A 22694-nucleotide genomic window follows, 5' to 3' on the forward strand; every position below is an offset into this window, starting at 1 on the left:
TGCCAAGGCCCTATATATATGCAGAAGAATTTTGTCCTTTGCATACTCACAACCTTCCTTCTCTGGTGAATTTCCAATATTTTATTTTTCCGTTCTTGGCTTTTCTGGCAAGAATTCTTCTCATGACAACCGCCATAATCTTTTTCTGAATGTTTTCTTTGTTCATCTCCTAAAAATGAGCAATTCCAGTGATCAGAGGTTTATGAGGGCATCATCTGATGATGGTGAGGGAACTGGACTAATTGACCTATCAAGGTCAAAACTGACTACCGCGCCAATCTCGGATCGGCTCATTAGTATGGCTTGCAGACCGATCCCTGACAAGAGGACCGCTAATTTCAATCTTAATATTGGTGACCACCTCTTGAAGTTCATTTGGCTCCTCACCATTTTGGGGGTCCAGATCGTAGCTTGGTTCTGATCGATGACATCGACGAAGACACCGAGCTTCCCGTAGTCTTTGCCATAGTTGACGAGAGCTACCCTCCCGATCTCCACGTATCTCTTGAACGACATCTTGAAATCAGGAGTGGTTCGATCCGCAGGAACAAGATAGGTAGAATGTAGTGGAGGGAAATTTGTAATTGTTAATCTTAAGGGATCGCCTAAATGATGTAATATGACATTTTGGAAATGAAATGAAGTTTTATTTGTTCAAAATTGATTATTTATTTTATTTTATTATTGCATTATTTTTCGATCTCTTATGACTGTGTCTAATTTGATCTTCACAATTCAAACTCATGGATCGATCTCTCCTGACCGCTCTTTAAACATCCGATCTCCCTACCACGTTTCTAGAATTCACCTTTGATGAGTCATCATAACAGTTCAATCCCATTAACCGATGCGTCTCTTAGGGCTACATGAGCATTTAATGCTCGGACAAGTATAAATAGGGGAGAGTGTTGGCCATTTGCCTACTTATGCCATTTTGAGATTCTCTGAGCAACTACTACGTTCTTTCCTACCTTCTAAAGTTTTCCGGCATTGTTTTATACTCCGGTAAGAGCTTTAATCTTTTTCCAACCAATTTTATTTTTCCAATAAGCTTTAATCTTCGAAAATGAGTGATACCTACGGTCAGAGAGCTGTCAGTCCTCCTTCTGTTCACATCTCGTGGACATCGAACGAAGGTGAAGTGGCCAGACCGAGTGAGCGACCTGAACCTTCTACAACCATTGTCCCGGTCCATGGTCGAGCTTGTGAAGCGCTATCCTGAGGAAGACTTCTCCTGGATGGAGGACCTCATCCCGAGAGCAGAAGAAGATAGCAAGGAGGAGCCTGAGAGAAGAGAGGGAATGATGAAAATGTACCTGAAGAGCAGGTTAGGGGAGACCCTCCTGCCGAATGATTTGTATATTTTCTATTTTGAAATGAATCTAAGTCTTTTTCATGCTCAATTTTCTTGATGAGATCAGAAAACATCCAAACCAAATTGCCTAAATACTGAATAGAATTAACTCTTAATCAATTGAATAAAGTTGAACATTAACCTGAGACTGGTTATTAATCATAAAACATCAGGCCACTTCAAGAGATCAGAAAACCATTACACGTGAACATGAGATCGGACGGTGTTGTGATTGACTGAAACCTTGAAACATTTGAAGAGTGAGAATTGTAAAGATTTGAAAATGACTTGAGCTTATTAGGGTTGGAATCATTATTTAAAGATCAGATAAAACCTTAGCTTTGTTGAGAAATATTTGAACAATTCGAATGAGATGCCTGATCACAAAACTATACGCAGATTTGGAATTTTGAGGTATTTGAATAAAGTGAGATCGAAAAACAATAGCATGTAAGATCAAATGATCCGAAGATCCAATATCGATCCAAACACATCGGATAAAGACAAAGAGATCGGAAAATAACCTAACTTGAATGTTAGATCGAGTTATTCCGAAGACAAACTATTGCTGAGTTCATAAAGGCGGCCAGTGATCGGGTCATCAGTTGAGATGGATAACATTAAGATGAAAAATTCATTCAAGAAAACATTTGAAATTTCAATTTACAACTTTAAAAGAAAATTGTATATTAAGTTATGCATTTAAGGGTCAACCAAAATATGGTGTCTACATATATATTCTCTGTATCCTTGTTTATTGTTATTTTATTGATTGCGCAATAAGAGCTCATTGTGCAATTGATAGGATATTAACTCGCCAATTGAATATCTAAATCTATAATTGTTTAGATATTTTGATAATAAGTGGCAGGTAACATGATTTGATTATACCCAGATTTTTAGGTTGTGTTATAGGAATATATAATTTAATATGAACAATCACGCTTGTTGATCTTATTGGTTAGGGTCAGCTCTTTCTAGTTCTTTATGATATTAGCGTATTGAATCCTAGGCGCATGTCAGGATTGTTTGTTAATAAGGGGTTAATCATAGGCACATGACCTATTAATCTAAAATTAAGGAAAGATTAGGTTATTATAAGCGTTTTCAATAATTATAACCAATCCATTGCAGTGTTTTAAGATTATTCTTTGTGTCGATGATCAACTTCTGAACTTGACTAAGATTGCCCTTGCTAGATGTTTGCATAATTTGATTTTTCATTATTAATCTATATTTGTTTAATTTAATTTATCTATATTTTGCATAAATCCCCCCCATTTTAATTTTATCTTGTTTACTTGGCTTTCAGAGAATTGGTAAAATATCAGTCACTGTGGATTCGACTCTACTCACCCTAACTGCAATTTATTTGAGTTTTAGAGAGTCGGAATTATTTCTAGTGGATTCGTCATCCATCAATACTCAAATAAAAGTAATTGTACGAGAGATTATTAGGTATACCCAGTGCACATGGCATCATCCCTTATAATTATATAGGACCCACTCTCTATATTATAAAAAGAGCCCATTTTTCTATGAATAAAAAAAAATATATTTTTTTAATATTTACTTTTTAAACTTATCATTAAATGAAATTTGAATAAAATCCAAATTAATTTTCATTTAGAATATTCAAATAATATATTTTAGTCCAAATTCAAATTGATAAGGTGAAATTTCTCAATTCAAAGATAGCGATCTTGATTCGATATTAAAAGTATATTAATTTTTTTTAATAATCAATTACTTTTATCTATAAATACTACACATTGTTCTCGTTTTAATAATAATAATAATAATAGTTTTTACTGTTCATATGTTATAATATATATAAATCTTTTTATTAAATTATATAGATTATTAAAATAGAAATTAGTATATATATATTAATTTTTTTTAATAATCAATTACTTTTATCTATAAATACTACATATTGTTCTCGTTTTAATAATAATAATAATAATAATTTTTACTGTTCATATGTTATAATATATATAAATCTTTTTATTAAATTATATAGATTATTAAAATAGAAATTAGTATATATATATATATTAAATTGCAATATATAATATTTTACTTAAAAATTATTTTACTTGAAATTTTAATTTTATAATATAATTAAAAATACATTTTGATAAATTTTATTTATATTAAATAAAAATAAAATTTAATGGAATTTAATAACTAATAAATTAAATAAATGTTCGAAGGACAAGTTCAACTTCATCTATCAAAGCAGGTAGTTGAGAAGGTGGAACATGTTATTGATTTTGGGTTTTGTTATTAATTTTTATTTTCCTATGTTTTGCATGTGTTATTATCAAAAAGTAAGTCTTCCACCCAAATGGTGGCTCATAATTCATTTTCAATGGCAGGAGGCCTATATAGACCTGCCATTATTTTTGTTCAGACTGATTTTGATTTAGAATCAGCGAATTCAATGTAAAGGATTAAAAAATTTAGAAATAAATAAAATAATTCTTGATTAATTTTAATTTAATTTAATTTTCATTTAATTCAATCTTTATTTTTTTTAAATGAAAAACATCTGATTTCAATTTTAAATATGATTAAATTGAATCCATTAATTTAATTTAATTAAAAAAATTGATTTTAATTAATTTTAATTTTGAATTAAATGGATTTGATTTTAAATCCCCACATAAGGATGGCAGAGAGGGATGACAATGGTACAATACTTACTTAAATCATTCTACTCGAATTGGAACTTGATTAATATTTTTAAAATCTGAATTCATCTTAAATCTAATTATTATTACCGAAAAAATATTCGAATCCATTTAATATTATATATTTTAATTAATAATCTATATAAAAAATTATTTTTATTAATAATTTATATTTTTAAAATTTAATAATTTTATAAAATATTTTAATTTTATTTTATATAAAATAAAATATATAAAAATTTATAAATATTATTATAAATAATATATATTTTAATATTCACATAAATAAATTTTAATAACAAATAACTAATATATAAAATTTAAATTCAATCCAAACTCATTAAAAATATTAAATATTAAACTTAAATTCATTTTAAATTTATTATTCACTATTTAAATTTATTTTATTAAAATTTAATCAAATTAAATAATCACGAAAACTTTATCCATTGATATTTCTAACGACAGACCTAACGTAAATGTATGGTGCTGCCTTTTTTTATGGTTGCTAGGGGTCAAGATGTGGGGCGGTCCCACAAGTCGTAGTGGAGTATATATATGTCGGGGAAAAGATCCAATCATCTTTGAGTCCACAAAAGCATAAATTAACAAGGAATCTTACTTGTCAAAGCGTGAAGACGTGTTCGGATTACAGAATTAGCTGACAATAGTTTCACACCCACCACCATGATGTAGAATCACTCAACTTTTTGGGTAGTTTTTAAAAGTCGTTATATTTTAATTTTTTTATAAAATTTATTAAATTTTAATTTAATTTAAAAAAAAAATTATTACGATCAAAAATTAAAAATTAATAAATTAATTTAATATGTTGATCTGTTAATTATTTTATAATTAAAATTATTTTATTTTATTAATTTAAAAAAAAAAAAAGATACATAAATTATATTTAGCTACTTCTTTTACTATCAAATCTCTCTTTTTTTTTTATTTATGGTCCATCAGTAATAATTAATCAGGTAATTTTATTTATAAAATAATTAACAGGTCAATAAATTAGTATAAAGAATTTTAATTTTCAATCACAATAATTTTTATGAAATTAAATTAAAGTTTAATAAATATTATGAAAAAAAATTAAAGTTCAGTTACTTGAATAAAAATATGCATAAAATTAAATAGCTGCGTATGATAATTATCCGAATGCTTATTATGTTAGTTGAAAAAATTGTAAATTAAAATTATTCTCAAATAATTATTACTTCTTTAATATAAAAGTTTATTTTACTCATTTCTTAATTTATATATATATCTCCATATTACATAGAGAATGTATATATATTATATTATTATTTACATTTTTCTTATATTATTTAATTTTTATTTATTTTCATATTAAAAGAAATATAATATAACAAATAAAAATCATATATTTATTTAAATAATAAAATAAATGATATTATATAACAAAATTTATAATTATATATTTATTTTAATAATCCTATCGTAAGAAATGACTATTATAGTCAATAGTCATTTCTCAATGACAAAATTATTAAATATTTCCTGAACAAAATAAGTTATATTCATCTTTTCTTATAAAATTAAAAATAAAAGCATGCTTCTTATTCATAAGGGTATTCCATTTTATTATTTATAAAAGATTAATATTTTCAGAGTTCATATTATCTTTTTCAATAATTTTTTTAATAATTAAATTTAAATTCCATCATTATAAATTTATTAAATTTTACCATTACACTCAGTATTTATTAATAATAAAAATATATTTAATAGATTCCACTAGTGACCACAATAAATAATGAAAAGAAAAACTATAAGTTAGTACTTTAAAAAAAAAACACTTTAATTTTAATTTAACATATTTTAAATACAAAACTTCAAAACAATTTTACGATATTTACAAACAATAATATTAATATTAAAAAGTATGATAACTATATCCAATAGGATTATTCTAGTCGGTGAGATGGAAATTTTGATTTTTTAAAAAAAATCTATTTTATCAATTAATTTTTTTATTTAAAATTTAATTTGATTACAAAATATTTTAAAATTATTTATTTTAAATACATTATATTAACATGGGAGGGTCCTTGAATTGTAAAGCTGAGCTAATTTATATAATTTCAATTTTTAAATATGTAATAAATGATTAAAATTTAATAAAAAATTTAAAAATAATTAATCACTTGTATAAAAAAATGTTAATAATTCACTTTAAATTTAAATTTATTAAATTATTAATATAATAATTTATATTTACACAAATATTAAAAATTTTGATCCGCATAAGAAACATCTTAAACTCTATTAATAAAAAAATAAAAATGATTTTTATAAAAATCATATATAAAGTCTATAACTTAAAGAAATTATAGACTTAAAGAAATTATATAAATAAATGATATCATATAACAAAAATAAAAATATTTTAACTTAAAGAAATTAAATATGCATATTATATTTTAAATAGTCAAAAAATTTATTTAAATACTATAAAAAAATTTTAATAAGAGAAAAAAATAAGACTCAATAAATCTCGAGAATCTCATATTTATTTTTAATTAATAAATATAAATTTATCTAATAAAAAAAAATTAAATCTATCTCAAATGAATATAGACTCAATCAATGTGGGAGTAAGCGCCAGGGAAAAACTCATCAATAAAAAAATTTAAAGGAAGAGAGAAAAGGGGCGGAAGAGCGCTTGACTTTTCCTCTTCGTTTTTTTTTTCTTAACCACTTATCCTCACTTTCTGGTCAAGAGTATTTTGCTTTTTTTTTTTTTTATTATTATTGTAAGTGATTATGTAAATCTCCTATTAGAATTCCAACTACTCATTTTCTGTCTTATTCATAATCACATTCATCAATGACTAATTAATTATGTTATTAACAATTGATTAATTTATAAATAACTAAATAAAACCATTTTAATAATCTCATTATATCATAAATAAAATCGAGAATTTTTTTTATATCCAAAGATATTTTCATTGATAAAAGGGTTATACAATCATTAGCCCATCAAAAAAGACCCAGTCCACAAAGCAACATAAAGATTAAAAATCAAATACAACTCAAGGCCTAAAAAACAAACCCTACTATGCGTAACCCAGATGAAAAAGGGCAGACCCACTTCTTCAAGTTGCAGTGCCGCTTGAAGGAGGAAATGGTTATCATAGGAAGCATTGGAGTTGAGATCTTTTACACGAAATGGCAAAAGCCTATTGAGGTCCTAGTAGAAACACCACCCTATCGTCAGCTCCACAAAGCAACATAAAGATTAAAAACCAAATACAAGTCAAGGCCCAAAAAAGGAAACCCTACTCTAAATGGGTAACCCGAAAGAAAAAGGTCAAACCCACTTCTTCAAGTTGCAGTGCCGCCTGAAGGAGGAAATTGTTATCATAGGAAGCATTAGAGTGGAGATCTTTAGCCAGAGGATACAAAACGGCAAAGCCTGATGAGGTCCTAGTTCGTCATCTCTACAAAGCAGCAAGACCAAACAATCCAGAAAAAGAGATGAAAAAGCTCCAGAGCAAACCAGCCATATAACCTAGAAAACATCAAAGCATTCTAGGTAACCACTTTGAAGGATGATGAGGCAAAGCTCTAATGGCATCAGAAACCATGGGGGTTGGCCATGAGGCTGAAGCCGGCTAGAGACCCCTGAGGCACCTTCATCCCTAAAAGCATTTGCCCTTTTAGAGCTAAAAACAGAGAAACAAATGTAGAAACTCATTACTGCATGCAACCAACTCAGTAGAGGCATGTAACGGCCGACAGAAGCTTGGCAAAAGGGAGATCTTTAGTCTCAAAAACCACCCAAAAATGAAAGGAAATTTCTCTCTGAAAAAATGAGAACTTCAATATATTAAAAAAATTTACGATAAGAGATAGCTCATGGCCTTGTATAATGAATGTGACCTAAATATACATCAAAAATTAAAACAAAATATATGTAGCAATTTATAAATAATTCAAATGAGAAGTATGTAACAATTTTACAATCTATTGGATTCTCACTCTATATAAACTATAGAAATTTGCAAATTTAACAAATCTTCTAAATTTATTTATTTTTTTTAAAATTATTGAGAATAATTAATATAATTAACTTTAATTAATTAAAAATTAAAACTTAATTATTATTATTGTTGGAGCCGGATTGATCATAAGAAGAATGCGAGGGAGATTATAAATTTATAATACAAACCCTAACCCTACATCAGCATGAGGATCCAGGCCTTGCAGCTCCAAAGCCCAGTCTCTGCTGGCTGCTGCAAATCCGAGCCCTTCATCATTATCGAATAGAGCTCCAGGGCCCAATCCTAAGGGCCCATGATTTTAATATCAATTTGTCATTTTATATCAGATTTTTGCAATTTTTTTTAAAAGATAGTGTTATATCATGATTATATAATCAAAATAATTTAGAAGAAATTAGCCGAAGCCTATATTTAAAATAATAATAATAAGTGTCTTAGTTCTGGGTTGAGTGGGTGTCTTTTTAGATACTGTCCCATATGATAATGTAACATAATTTAATAAAATTATTATGATTTTATGAAATAATGTGCCATATTTCTAAATTAGTCTCATAATTTAAGCCTTGGCTAGTTAATCACTATATAAAAAATCACAATCACATAGAGAAAAAATGATAGCCCACAATTAGAATGCTAAATAATACCAAATTAAGCTGAAATTACATGGAAATTAGAACTTCATAACAATATACATTTTAAGGTGCATGAAGTCTATCAAGTGAAATACACTGGACACCTTTTATTCCTGTAACTAGCCAAGATCGAGCCGTCCGTGCCCACACCGACAGCACAGCTGGCGTGCATCCGATGGCGCTTGCTATCCCACGTGGACACCTTAAATTGAATGTTCGATGTTATATCTAAACGAAAGATCACCGTCCCTTGCGTGCGATCATTCAAGAACTCCATCCAACGCTGGCTATTCACCGTCAGGGTGGCCCCACTTAAGACTCCATACATAATCGTAGTATTCTTGGGCTCTTGATAAAACGGGTCCAACAACGGAATATACCCGATCCGTTGATCCTTGTAGTAAACCGAACCTTCCACGTTATCGTAATGAAATCCGATGTGCTGGTTCGAATTCCGGGCCGTTACATTGAAGGTTATCAGGGCATTCTCAAACCCGTTGGGTTGACCCAAACCTGGAACAGAAAAATCCTGGATGAAGATCCGAGGCCGATGCGGGCGTAAGCTAAGCCATAGAATGAAAAAAACAATGCCAACGACTAGAAGAATGATCAAGAAAATAGCACATATAAGCTTGGAGACGCGGGTGGTGAGGCTTTCACGGACTCGGTGAGCATAGTAGCGAGGGGTGTGGTGGCGCTTTATGGCCGGAGGTTCCTGGCCGGTGCGAACAGGGAATCTTTCGAAGTTGTTCATTTCCAGAGAAATATCTGTGAATAGAAGCTTTCCTGGCATTTGTTTAAATAGTGAACGTGGGTGGAAAAGAGAAAAGGGAAGTTAAGGAATGTGTATGATGTTTTGTTCTTCATGGAGAAGAAAAGAACAATAGTGTTGTTCAATCAAATGGGTTATCCTTATATATGTTTATATAATACTTTTGTATAATCAAATAGGTTATCTTATCTTTATATATGTTTATATGATACTCTCTGCACTTAAAGATCATTAAACGAATTAGTGCGCCATATTATGCTCTGTTTTTGTCTGTAAATTGCAGATTATATATTGACATAAAGGTGATGGTTTCCTGCAGTTCATGAAAAGCATATATACGAATTCTAATGATTTTATGCTCTGTTACCCTGCGGCCCTGTTGCCAGATTTCTTAAGTTTACAGGCAGATATATGCCTCATCATTATTGATTCTCAAATAAGATCAATCATATAATTGGCTCAAGTTAAATAACCAAAGGTGCCAATATATGCATAAAGGGCCACAGAATAAACTAGTTTAGAGAAAAAAAAGTAAATTTTTTTGATACGAGACTCCAATATATTCATCAAAATATTGGGTAAAAAGATTGTTAAAATTTGAAATAATTTAAAAGGTAGGAGGAAAAAAAAATAAGGGAATGATTTATGTGTTTCATCATCATAAGAGTACCTTTAGAAATATAAAATTTCAAATACATTTTCATTTACTTGCGTGTGTTACACAGTATATTTAATTATGGATATAACTCGTAGCTATGGCTCTCTTATTCCAAATTTCGAATCTCTGTATTATAATAAAAAATAATAATAATTAACATGCTATTAATAAATTATAAATTGAGCATTAATATCAAATCAATGATTTTGATTTTGCTAATCAATTAAATAATTTTCTGATTTTCTAATACTCCCTGTGAACAACATGAGCATTCAATGCATAATTTGTGATAAAGATGAATAATTGAAATAGGAATGCTCTTCAATGCCGAAAATGGGTAAAAATTAAAGTAAATTACTGAAATTTTAATGCTTCCAATGAAAAGCAAATTTCTTAAAAGATTGAAACAAATTAAAATGGATTGGTCAAAAGACTTGATGTGGAGGCTAAATTACTTGAAAAGTAAAACCATATTGAAATAGCCAAATAAGAAACGCTAATGTACCCATCAATTCCAAATTTAAAACGTACTGTATATGTTAAGAGAGGTAATAGGCTGCACTGGGGCTTCTAAATCCAGTGGAGGTTCTGACAGAGGAAATCAATTCATTTGATAAACAAAGTTATCTGTATTTATAACATGTGCAGTGCCCGCTGAACAGGGAAGCATTTTTAAGAATGTCTTGCACAGAACCAATAATGAGTGTTGGACATATCCTTACTGCTTTGATAATGTTTTTTAATAATGCATAGTTATCTTTGTAAGGTTGATCGACTTCACTTATTCTCAAGAGTAGACCCAGTTGCCTCCCATCATATGCGCCATGTTTCATACAATCTCTTAATTATGAAAATATAATAAGGTCTAGCTAGGATATTATTCAAGCCATAAATAAAGGCTAATTCCCTAGCATAATTATGAAACATATATTTATTTCATTATTGATAGGGAGAACACCAATAAATTATACATGAAATATTCACACTCAATCGGCCCAAAATGAACCTTCTGGTCGATGAGCAAATAATTAGACAGAAAAAGTAAAAAAAAAAAAATAAATAGTAAATAATAATAAAAAGGCAGAAGAAAAGAGGTATAGAAACTATATATAATTCCTCTTTCTTTTTCTTCTCAGCAAACAGGAAAAATTCTCTTCAACTCCAACACTCAACTTTCTCCTTACTGTCTAGTTAATCTTGCTGCAAACTTTCCTGATTTCACCTGCTGTACCTGTTAGAACTCCGACCCTACCCATTTTCACCATGGACATACCAAAGTCTTTCAAGAAAGTGGATCCCTTGGTGGCCGCCTGAAGCTCAACGTAAGCTTTCGTGACACTGTTGTCAAGGAGAGCTGCATCAGACTGGAACAGGCCCCTTCTTTTGCTCACAAGTGTGTAATAGTGTGTATCAAATGTCCTGAAGCTCCCAGGATCCATTTCTACCAGTGAATTTTGATCTCCTGGTTTGCATTTTATCTTCAGCGCTTCTGTATATGCTGAATCCAATGTGGGATCAGAGTCATTATTGATTCCCTTTCCGGTGAAGTTGTAAAGCCGGGAATTGAATGATGAGCAGTGAGAAGTACCAATGGTGTGCGAACCTGTGTAATACAAAGATCAGAAAACAGTGCAGTTTTAGGGGCTGTTGAGGGTGGTGATCTGGGGGTTCTTTTGTGACACGCATGGCATGGTTTTTACGTACCTGACAGCACCACTGCATCTTTTACGCTCAGACCCTTAGCTTGAAATCTTGTTATTATCGTAGTGATGTTTGAATCAGGAGCTATCAGGTTGGTAAAGGTTTCTGTTGAGTTGGAAACCAGTCCATCTCTTCTTCCAGTTTCAACTTCCCAGCGTAGTCCCTTGGACTGAGATGATAAATTTTATTTGCATAATTAATTATTCTTTTTTTTTATAAGCAAAAAAATTTTGTTTGCATAATTAATTATTCTTTTCACTCATTTGATTTTTGGTTTAAAGGAAATTTAAATGCAAGAGAAAAAAAAATGCTAATTACCGCAACGGTGACGTCCCTAGCCACAATAGCCACGATGTCTGCGCATGAAACTACTCCAAGACAAGCCTTTTCTAAAGCAGACTTGACTCTATCGATAACCTCGTATCCTCGAAGGGTTTGATTTGGAGGTGCATCTTTTTCAGCTTGATGAGTGCTAGAGTTTAACAGCACTGACCCATCACAACCCTGCAGATATAATTAAATTGCATGAACAAAAGCTTAATTCGTATAGAAAAAAAAAATTATATCCTTTACCATCTTTTGTCTATTTTGCTTACCCTAACAAAGCAATCATGAAAATGCATCCTCAACAAGGGGCCAGCAAGAGAAGGAGCTTCTGAGAGGACTCCATCGATAACCTCCTTAACTATGGCCTCAGCTTGCGGGCATGTCTTGGAGTAAAACCCTACTTTGAGTTGGGCATTCACAGGGCTAAACACAAATAATACTACAAAGATGAATTGGAGAAGAAGGCCTGAAAATGACTTTAAAGCTGCAGCCATTTCCGAAAGGCAGTTGAGTTTCTTTTGGATATCAAAGCAGTCTAAGTTGAAGGCATTCTTTTATAGTACCCTCGACGTGCTGACTCTTTCTTGGAAAGGCTGTCATTACATAAAATATTATCTGTTATTCCCTTAAGATAATGAACAAAGCAATCCAGTTTGGACAGTTCAATAATTTAATTGCTTCAAATTGATATTAGAATAAATTTATGTTGACAAGAGATTTGTATTGAAGTTGGTTAAAGCTTGAATGATTCATTTGATGACAGAGTAATGGAGCTCACAGAAAAAGAAGCTGCATACATGATGGCTTTCCATGGGAGTGGTTTCTTCTAGCAAAACAAAACACGTTATCTACAGACAATTGAATAATTAATTTAAGAATTGCAAATTATACAAGTTTGTGCTTATAAAAATAAAAAAATATATATATAAAAAATAAGAGTACAAGTTTGACCTTATTAGTAATATGTCCATTGGCACGTGTTAGTTCAACAAAAGTTTTGTTTATTCTAAGACAAACATATATTAATTCAATAGCCCATTACACGACAGCTATTTATTGCTTGGGCCGCCAATTGGATTAATGTTCCCTGATGCAATTATGTATCTAATTTTTGTTAATTATATATTAATGAAGTTATATTTATATTACTAAATTTTAGAGCTTGTTAAGATCGAAATATATGATTCATCCCACACGACCACTTTATCCTTAGACTTCAAGCCTAATGTTGTCAAGTTTTATATTAAAGCTTATTAAAAAAAATCAAATTTTCTATTGAAATAAGTTAACTCAATGTTTCAGTCCTTGGGATTCATCCATCACGTCCTTTATACGTCTGGTTTGGATTTAGTTCCATGGTATTCCCTTACATATTTGAAATGAGAATTTCTTCTCATGGTTAGGCAATGTTTGTGGCTCTTTCGTTGCTTCACATTCATCCACTATTTCAAAATCCAAAATCGATTACGCTAGGTTTCTTGTTCTTATTGACTCCCAATAACCAATCAATAGGTCTCTCTCTGGACGTAGACTAAATGAGATTCAACATTATAGCAATCGAAGAGCCCCCCTTACCTGTAATTCTTCGATCATCCTATCAGAACACGTAAGAGAAAGCAAAAATCTCCGATGAGGAAACCTCATAAGATTCAGGTGATGACCCAGATCGGCGTTCCAGTGAGATTGGCCTCTCGGATTCTAATGTCGTTGCAACACCCAGTCATGCCTACATACAATCCAACGATCCAGCTACCATTTTGAGCTCTGACATACCTTTGCACGTGGGAAGTAGCGGAGAATAGGGTAGGCAGAATCTACGGTTGTGTTGTACCAAACACTTGGGCGAGACGTCAATGGGAGCTGCAATTGAGTATAATAATGAAACTCCTAGAAATTCTTAGTTTTTCTTTTTTCAAATGATTTCTCTATTTTCGAGATGGCAATGATCTTTAGAGAGCCACCGCTAGAGTACACACCTGGTTTTCATGTTGATGATTTTGAACAAGAAAGGGTGGAGGCACGTGATTTTTTTTTTTTGTAAAGGAGAGTGGATTTCATCTGGGTGTCTATAGGGGGCCCAATAGTAATAAGAACCTGTATGGTGTTTCCGCCCCTTCTAGCCCAAGTAATGAAAGTAAAATACCCATTGCTCTTCTTAAAACAACAAGGATCCAAAAATAGAGAAAACACAAACGGCCCATTGTTGATTTTTGGGATCTTTCCTAATGATGGAATTAGAAATTTTAGTCAGTGGAGTCCATGCCGGATCATTATAAAGACCTTTTAAGTCAATTTTCATATGAGATTGCTTTGAAGGTTTTTGCTCATTTTGTTACCTATTGATTTTTTATTTTTTATTTATTTATTTTTTTTTTTGACAATTTGTGGTTGCTATGAGGATTTTGTTTTGATAAGAAATTTATTCATTGCTTAAACAATGAAAAAAATTAAATAAGTAGATGCAATTATATTAGAATGATATCAAACTAAGTGGGTTGAAACAAAATAAAAATTTTGATACATATTAGATTGACATCAAATTAAATGAATTGAAATAATTTCTACATAATTAATTTATTAAAATTTTACTAGTTAAGTCGATGAAATAAAATAATATCCACACAATGAAGTAAACAGGAATTTTAATTATTTATCCAATTCATAAATTTAAGCTAATTTCAATTAAAATAAATAAAATTAGAATAGTATCTTTTACTGCTCAATTTTTCGAGAGAAATCCAATAAATCTTAAGGGACTGTGTTGAATTTTTTATATTAGAATGACAAAAACTAAGTAGAAATAGGGAGAGATCAAGAGAAATGAACAAAAGGGAGAAAGTGGTAGGAAAGTAGATGGAGAAGAGAGACTCTAGGCAAATTCATTCCTCTTTCCAATTGGCTTGTAAGACTCTTTTCCTTTTAAATTTTTTTTAACTATTTTATAGGATCAAAATTTTTAATTTTGTAGGATCAAATATATAATATATATGAAAAAATTTTAGTGTGGCGCCGCTATTGATCTTTACCCCAAATTCTCTTTTGACGGGAAAAGGAACTTTGAAAAGAAATCTTCCAAAAACTCTTTTGATGCTACGGACAGTGACATAAGGCATATGAATGCTCTTCATGACTCTAATCCCGATACCAATTCTCCTTTGTATAATACTTTTGAAGCAGGAGCTACCATAGAGTTTGGTAAGGAATTTGGCCTTGCTTTCGAAGGCGATGATGAATACTTGGCGAACCAGTTTGTGCAACATATTACTGAAGATCATCAGCGGCATGCCTCCTAGCGGCTAGCGTGTCTGAGGGAATTTGCCAACTGTGAATTTGTTGAGAGGAGACTAGAATTTGTGGGACATTTGGATAAGGCCTGAGTTTGATTTTGGGCTGGGCGTCTCTTGCTTCTTTTTTATTATTATTATTATTATTATTATTCCCGTTTGACAATTTAATGCTTTGTCTCTGCTGGTCTGGCATTGCTATGTTCCGTGGCACCCATTGTTTCGAATTTCTGCTTAATTGATGATTAGGTCATTTGTGACAGCTGGAAGTTTTATTGGCTCATGCACAGTGTAAAGCATTATTGGTATAGAGAGAGAAGTTTGAAAATTTTTTAGGTGCTAAGTTATTCTTAGATGGAGATTAGTAGTAGAAAATATCATTTCGGAAGCTAGATCATTTTAGATTCACAACACAGGACAAATTGGTTGGAGTTTTTTACCACAAGGGTGTAATAAAAAAATTATACTGAAAAATGATGAGTTTGAATTTAATTATTAAAAAAGGTGAATTATGGAAAGTTAAAATATTTGAGAGCAGAATGCTAATTATAATAGTGTTTTAAGGTCTAGACGCTATTATGAACAGCATTCAATATTTAAATAAAATAAAATAATTAAAATACTTAAAGTGGAAGCCGGACGCTACTTATGTTAGCGTCCAGTTTCTATTTTAAAATTTTTAATTATTTTATTTTATATTTTAAATAAAATATAAATATTATTTTAATAAATAATGTTATAATAATTAATTTTATATATTATAATATTTTTATTATAAAAAATTATTTTTTATATAAAATTAAATTTTAATTAAATAAAAATTATTTTAATAAATAAAATAATTAAAAAATTTAAAGTATAAGTTAGGCACTAATTATAGTAGTATCCAGCTTTACTTTAACATTTTTAATTATTTTATTTTGTTTAAATGTTGGATGCTATTCATAATAGCGTTCCAACTCTACAAATGTTATTATAATTAGCGTTCTACCCCCATATCTTCTACCCCAACATAATTCAGCCCTTTTTGGTAATTTAATTCAAATCTATCCTTTTTTGGTATAATTTTTTTTTTTATTACACCCCTTTGTAAAAACTCAATTGGTTTATCTTGCATATATTTTGGTGATTTTTGCCTTGATAGATAAAAGTTAGTGTAGTCTGTGCAAAAGTTTACAATGTAGTTGCTTAGCATTTTAATCTCAACTTGATAGAGAGCATTGCTCAACTTAGGAAAGATTTGCCATTAGCTGCATGCACCTAATTTTCCTTGCAGATATTAGATTATATATAGGTTATAAGAAAGTGCTTTGCTGAAAGCCTACTAATAAAATGATGGAGAGTATTTTGAGTGGCTTCTTATTTTGGTTTTGGCATTGTTGATTGAATTATACTGTCAAGGTTTTTGTTTCTGTCAATTGCCCACGCTTCCAAGGCTCTTTTATTCTTGCAGATTAGATTTGGCAAGTTCTTATGGATTTTCGTTCTTGTCCTTAGTTTTGTCCTCATTAATTTTTGGGTCTGCTTCTTTCTCTGTTGTATCCTCAGGACCTGTATTGGCTGTTTGTTACTTCTTTAGGTTCTCTATTTATTGGCCTGGTTGTATTTTGGTCTCTTTTTGGTCTCTAAGTGCTCTTTGTATTGGTCTTTGCATCTTGGTTGTTTGGAACATGTATTTCAGTTTGACTGTCTCTGTCCAGGTTTTAAGTTTTCCTGGTTTAATATCAATAAAATTTTTAATTATATATATATATATATATATATAAACTCAATGTAGATTTGCTCAGTCGGTCCATGAGCATTGCCTTTTTACCAAAAGTCCTGCTTCCACTTGTTAGACTTTCATTGTCTACGTTGATGATGTGCTCCTCACGGGTGCCTGTGAAGCAGATATTAGTGCATCCAAACAGTTTCCGGATCAACAATCACTATCAAAACCTGGGTAATGCCAAATTTTTCCTAGGATAAGAGATAGCTTGTTCACCTTCAGGAATATATCTCAATCAACAGAAATACATCCTTGACATTATTGCAGATGCTGGACTACAACATGCCAATGTTGTCCAGGTTCCATTGCCTCGAGGATTGAAATTGATTGCCATATCTAGTGCTTTACTTTCTGATCTTGCATGGTATAGAAGATTTGTTGGTCGTCTTCTTTAACTTAATTTTACTAGACAAGATATCACATTCTCGGTGCAGCAATTGAGTCAGTTCATGCAGTCACCTTGAGAGTCCCATTGGGATGCTGCTTTGCATTTATTACTCTACTTGAAGGTTTTCCCAACAAAGAGTTCTTTTTCCCTGCTCTCAATTCTTTCAATTTAGCCAATTTTTATGATGTGGAGTCGGCATCGGTACTAATTTCAAAATGTCTATCACTAGATTTTGTATTTTTCTTAACAGATCTCTAGTTTCCTGAAAATCCAAAAATCAAACTGTTAGTCACTCCTTTGTTAAAGCGGAGTACCATAACATGGCATGGACGGTGTGTGAACTCTAGTGGCTTTCTTATCCCCTTCGATATTTTCATATCTCGTTCTCCACTCCAATACGACTACATTGCAAAAATAAAGCAACTCTTCACATTGCGGCAAACCTTGTATACCATGAAAGCAACACTTGGACATCGATTACCATATTGTCCAAGATCAGACGCTGAAAGGGTTCGTCAAGCCCATGCATCTTTCATCTAAGCTCCAACTCATTGATATTTTCACAAAATGCCTGGGCTGCCCTCTGTTCCCATTTTTTGTTTCCAAGCTAAGAATGGTCTCTACTTCATATTCTCCAGCTTGAGGGGGGTGAGAAGAATAATGACTAATTTTGGGAATAGAGGAGATGAAGTTCTAATTTATTGGGCTGTTGTTGATCAAAACGATGTGCAGAAAAAAAAAAAAAAGAAAAAAAAAAGTGAAATGATGCGTAATCATATGAAATGGGACACTTAAAGTGAAGGTCAAAATGGTGCATGTTGAGTTGTAACATCTCCTAGCTTGCTGTGAATCGAAGAACGGGGTCAAAACTGTTTTTTAGAAAGAAAAAAAATCATTTTTTATGATGTTAAAAAAAGTAATTTGAAAAAAAAAACCGTTTTATTAAGTTAGAGTTTTTATAATTAAAACTTATTAAATTCAATTTTAAATTATTTTTAAACTCTCTAATTAATATAGTTAAAAAAATATTTTTCTTAACAGTAGTTCAAATAATAATTTCAAACAGAAAGTGAGAAGAGAATTAGCTACAACGGCCTAGAGCTTTCTAGATTCTTATAAAATCTTCTTAGATTTTCTGTTAGCTTGTTGAATCTTGTATGTAAGAACTGAGCTCAGGTACAGTAGAAAATGAATGGAATATGAGAATATTTTCTCTCCAAACTGAATTCAGTTACTCAAAATTTTCTTCTCCCGGAAAATTCTTCTGTTTGTGCATAGGTGCACTGGTGCTTCTAAATGCAGTGGGGATTCTGACGGGGTAAAAATTGTTATGGAGCTACATTTATCAATTCATTTGTCAAACAATGTTATTATCTATATATATAACATGTGCAGTGCCCGCAGGAATAGGGTTGCTTTTTTCAGAATGTCTTGCATGCACAGCGTAGAAAACCAATGAGTGTTGGACATATTTTTACTGCTAATTTGATAAAATATTTTTAATATTAGTTATTTTTGTAAGGTTGATTGACTTCACTTGTGCTCAAGAGTAGACCCTGTTGCTCCATCATATGCGCCATGTTTCATACCATAATTAGAGGCTACTTCCCTAGCATAATTAACCAATTAAGTCAGCTCTTTTTTTTTAAGAGCCCTTCAGGTTCTGACTAAGGAGAAGGATAGCATATCTAATCGCTTAATAATAATTGTCCAAAAGCTTCTTATGATATCATCTAACCACAATATATTGCACATATAAAATCCTGAACAATGAAAAAAAGTTGTTCGGTTAATGATCATTATCAGTAAAGTTTTTCTTGAATATATTATTGCTTAATCAAGCACTGTTCGTTGATTCATAATCAAGTGCCAAATTTTATACATTTATTTTTATCCTTCTGTCGCTATTGGCTGAGTGAGAAATGAAGAAACTGGAGCCAGGAAATAATGTGATAATATCTAGCAAGGGTGTGTGTGATGTTAACTGAACAACTACAGAAGATTTGAAGATCCTTATTTATGTTATAAATTATCAATTTGGTTCAGTAAATCAAAACCATTAAATCAATAAACAGTATTGACTAAGGGTTTGTTTGGATGGGGTGAAGGGAGGTTTAGTAAAATAAAGTAAAGTAAGGTGAATGACGTTATGGTAGGATAAGATAAAATAACAGTTTTATTTATATTTGGAAGGAAGGTAACGTAAATGAAGATTTTATAACCTTATTTTATTTAATTAGATAGTATTGAAAAGTAAGATTAAATATCAAAATTATAAAACTATTCTTTTTATGAAACTTATTATTTTATAGTAAGAAGAGATATTTTGGAGATTTTTTAAAATTGATATGAGTAATATAAGAAATCAAAAAATAAAAACTTTTTCAACCCTCCCCAACCCACCAAGTGGTGGGTTAGAAATTGGAAGGTTTTGGGGGCTTGAACCCCCCAAAACCCTCCCCATCCCTCAACCCTCCATCCCAAATAAGTGAAAAATTTCTTAAAATCATCCCTTACTTTCCCTTACCACCATAACCCCTCAATCCAAACAAAGGGTAAGGAAAACGTGATAAACTGCTATGCTTTTGAGGCTTGCTTTTCAGCTATTGGTGCATTTTTGCTGTTTTGTCATTCGGGTTTGCTGTGTTTTGTTTAGCAAGACATGTTCCCTTAGGTCTTGGTCTATTCTTTTCATTAGAATTAAGAGACTTATGCACTTTTATTTTGTCAACTTTTTTCATTGTTTCCAGGTCGGTTATTTTGGGAATAGGAAAATAATTAAACCCTTGATGATAAATTTTTCCTTGACCTTAATTAATAAAAGTTTGCTTATAAAAAAACTACTGCTTTTATTGCTGAAATTTTTTTGTAAGGCAGAGAAATTTGCTCTACATTTTTTTTGTTGGTAACATAGTGAATTCTCTCTAGAAAACATCCATTTAATTAAAATACTAATATGATGCATTCAGGATAATCTCAACAAATTTTAAAATAATTAAAAAAAATGGTATTTATGTGCTCATAATAATAAAGCCTCTAAAACAAATGGAAATATATATTTATTTCATTATTGATAGGGAGAACACCAATAAGTTATACATGAAACATTCACACTCAATCTGCCCAAACAATATTGCTTGCCACATCAAGAATTCTCATTATTGCTCAAAATGAACCTTAATAATAAAAAGAAAAAAGAAAAGAGGTATAGAAAATATATAATTCCTGTCTTTTTCTTCTCATGCAAATAGGAAAAATTCTCTTCCACTCCAACAGCATTCTACATTCTCCTTATTGTCTAGTTAACCTTGCTGCATACTTTCCTGATTTCACCTGCTGTACCTGTTAGAACTCCGACCCTGCCCATTTTGACCATGGACACACCAAAGTCTTTCAAGAAAGTGGATCCCTTGGTGGCCGCCTGAAGCTCAACATAAGCTTTTGTGAAACTGTTGTCAAGGAGAGCTGCATCAGACTGGAATAGGCCCCTTCTTTTACTCACAAGTGTATAATAGTCTGCATCAAATGTCCTGAAGCTCCCGGGATCCATTTCGACCAGTGAATTTTGATCTCCTGGCTTGCATTTTATCTTCAGCGCTTTTGCATATGCTGAATCCAATGTGGGATCAGAGTCATTATTGATTCCCTTTCCGGTGAAGTTGTAAAGCCGGGAATTGAATGACGAGCAGTGAGAAGTACCAATGGTGTGAGAACCTGTGTAAAACAAAAAGATCAGAATTGCAGTGGGGGTGGGGGCGGAGGGGCCTTTAGTGACACGTATTGCATGGTTTTTACGTACCTAATAGCACCACTGCATCTTTTACGCTCAGGCACTTAGCTTGAAATCTTGCTATTATCGTAGTAATGTTTGAATCAGGAGCTATCAAGTTGGTGAAGGTTTCTGTTAAGTTGGAAACCGTTCCATCTCTTCTTCCAGTTTCAACTTCCCAGCGTAGACCCTTGGACTGAGATGATAAATTTTATTTGTATAATTAATTATTCTTTGCATTCATTTTATTTTTTGTTTAAAGAAAATTTAAATGGAAGAAAAAGAAATTCTAATTACCGCAACGGTGACATCCCTAGCTACAATAGCCACGATGTCTGCACATGAAACTACTCCGGGACAAGCCTTTTCTAATGCAGACTTGACTCTGTCGATAACCTGGTATCCTCGAAGGGTTAAATTTGGGAATGCATCTTTTTCAGCTTGATGAGAGCTAGAGTTTAACAGCACTGACCCATCACAGCCCTGCAGATGGAATTAAAATACATGTACATAAGCTTAATTTGTGCAGAAAATATCTATACATATAGTTTACCATCTTTTTTCTCTATTTTGCTTACCCTAACGAAGCAATCATGAAAATGCATCCTCAACAAGGGGCCAGCAAGGGAAGGAGCTACGGAGAGGACTCCATCGATAACCTCCTTAACTATGGCCTCAGCTTGCGGGCATGTCTTGGAGTAAAACCCTACTTTCAGTTGGGCATTCACAGGGCTGAACACAAATAATACTACAAAGATGAAATGGACAAGAAGACCTGAAAATGACTTTGAAGCTGCAGCCATTTCTGAAAGGCAGTTGAGTTCTCTTGGATATCAAAGCAGTTTAAGGTGAAGGCATTCTTTTATAGTAGCTTCGACGTGCTGACCCTTTCTTGGAAAGGCTGTCATTACATGACATTTGATGTGTTATTCCTTTAAGAAAATGAACAAAGTAATCCAATTTGGTTAGTTCAATAATTTAATCGCTTCAAATTGATATTAGAATAAATTTCTGTTGACTTAAAAGGAAAGTGATTGAACCCTTTTATACAATGATGAGATTTGTGATTAAGTTGATTAAAGCTTCAATGATTCATGTGATGACAGGGTAATGGAACTCACAAAAAAAGAAAGCTGCATGCATTATGGCTTCCCATGGGAGGGGCTTTACCTTGCAAAACATAACAACTTATCTACACGCAAATGAATAATTAATTTAAGACATGTAAGGATTACAAGTTAACCTTAATAGTAAAATGACCATAGCATGTGTTAGTTGGACAAAAGCTTTGTTTATTGTAAGACATTA

The 22694-nt window shown here is 31.5% G+C and overlaps 3 protein-coding genes across 3 annotated transcripts; all 3 read right to left on the minus strand.

Annotated features, from left to right (window-relative positions):
- Positions 1-8688: 8688 nt before the first annotated feature.
- LOC110637330 (NDR1/HIN1-like protein 26) lies at positions 8689-9671 on the minus strand. Its single transcript, XM_021787376.2, has one exon. It carries the CDS (start codon positions 9510-9512, stop codon positions 8802-8804), a length of 711 nt encoding a protein of 236 aa, XP_021643068.2. The 5' UTR covers positions 9513-9671; the 3' UTR covers positions 8689-8801.
- A 1431-nt stretch (positions 9672-11102) lies between these two features.
- On the minus strand, positions 11103-12688 carry LOC110637334 (peroxidase 27-like). Its single transcript, XM_058129499.1, has 4 exons — positions 12447-12688; positions 12169-12354; positions 11854-12019; positions 11103-11752 (listed from the first exon to the last, which is right to left on the minus strand). Exons 1-4 carry the CDS (start codon positions 12669-12671, stop codon positions 11337-11339), a joined length of 993 nt encoding a protein of 330 aa, XP_057985482.1. The 5' UTR covers positions 12672-12688; the 3' UTR covers positions 11103-11336.
- An 8227-nt stretch (positions 12689-20915) lies between these two features.
- LOC110637333 (peroxidase 27-like) lies at positions 20916-22189 on the minus strand. The gene is made up of 4 exons (XM_021787380.2): positions 21965-22189; positions 21684-21869; positions 21417-21582; positions 20916-21331 (listed from the first exon to the last, which is right to left on the minus strand). The coding sequence occupies exons 1-4, from the start codon at positions 22187-22189 to the stop codon at positions 20916-20918; spliced, it is 993 nt and encodes a 330-aa protein (XP_021643072.2).
- Between the last annotated feature and the right edge of the window lie 505 nt (positions 22190-22694).

Source organism: Hevea brasiliensis, chromosome 11 (genome assembly GCF_030052815.1).
Source record: "Hevea brasiliensis isolate MT/VB/25A 57/8 chromosome 11, ASM3005281v1, whole genome shotgun sequence".
NCBI lineage: Eukaryota > Viridiplantae > Streptophyta > Magnoliopsida > Malpighiales > Euphorbiaceae > Hevea > Hevea brasiliensis.

Coding starts and splice junctions, on each gene's coding strand:
- LOC110637330 (XM_021787376.2), bottom strand. CDS start 9,512: ATGCCAGGAAAGCTTCTATTCACAGATATTTCTCTGGAAATGAACAAC.
- LOC110637333 (XM_021787380.2), bottom strand. CDS start 22,189: ATGGCTGCAGCTTCAAAGTCATTTTCAGGTCTTCTTGTCCATTTCATC. Junction 21,870..21,964: donor TTCATGATTGCTTCGTTAGG/GTAAGCAAAATA, acceptor TTCCATCTGCAG/GGCTGTGATGGGTCAGTGCT. Junction 21,583..21,683: donor CTAGGGATGTCACCGTTGCG/GTAATTAGAATT, acceptor TTATCATCTCAG/TCCAAGGGTCTACGCTGGGA.
- LOC110637334 (XM_058129499.1), bottom strand. CDS start 12,671: ATGGCTGCAGCTTTAAAGTCATTTTCAGGCCTTCTTCTCCAATTCATC. Junction 12,355..12,446: donor TTCATGATTGCTTTGTTAGG/GTAAGCAAAATA, acceptor TTATATCTGCAG/GGTTGTGATGGGTCAGTGCT. Junction 12,020..12,168: donor CTAGGGACGTCACCGTTGCG/GTAATTAGCATT, acceptor TTATCATCTCAG/TCCAAGGGACTACGCTGGGA.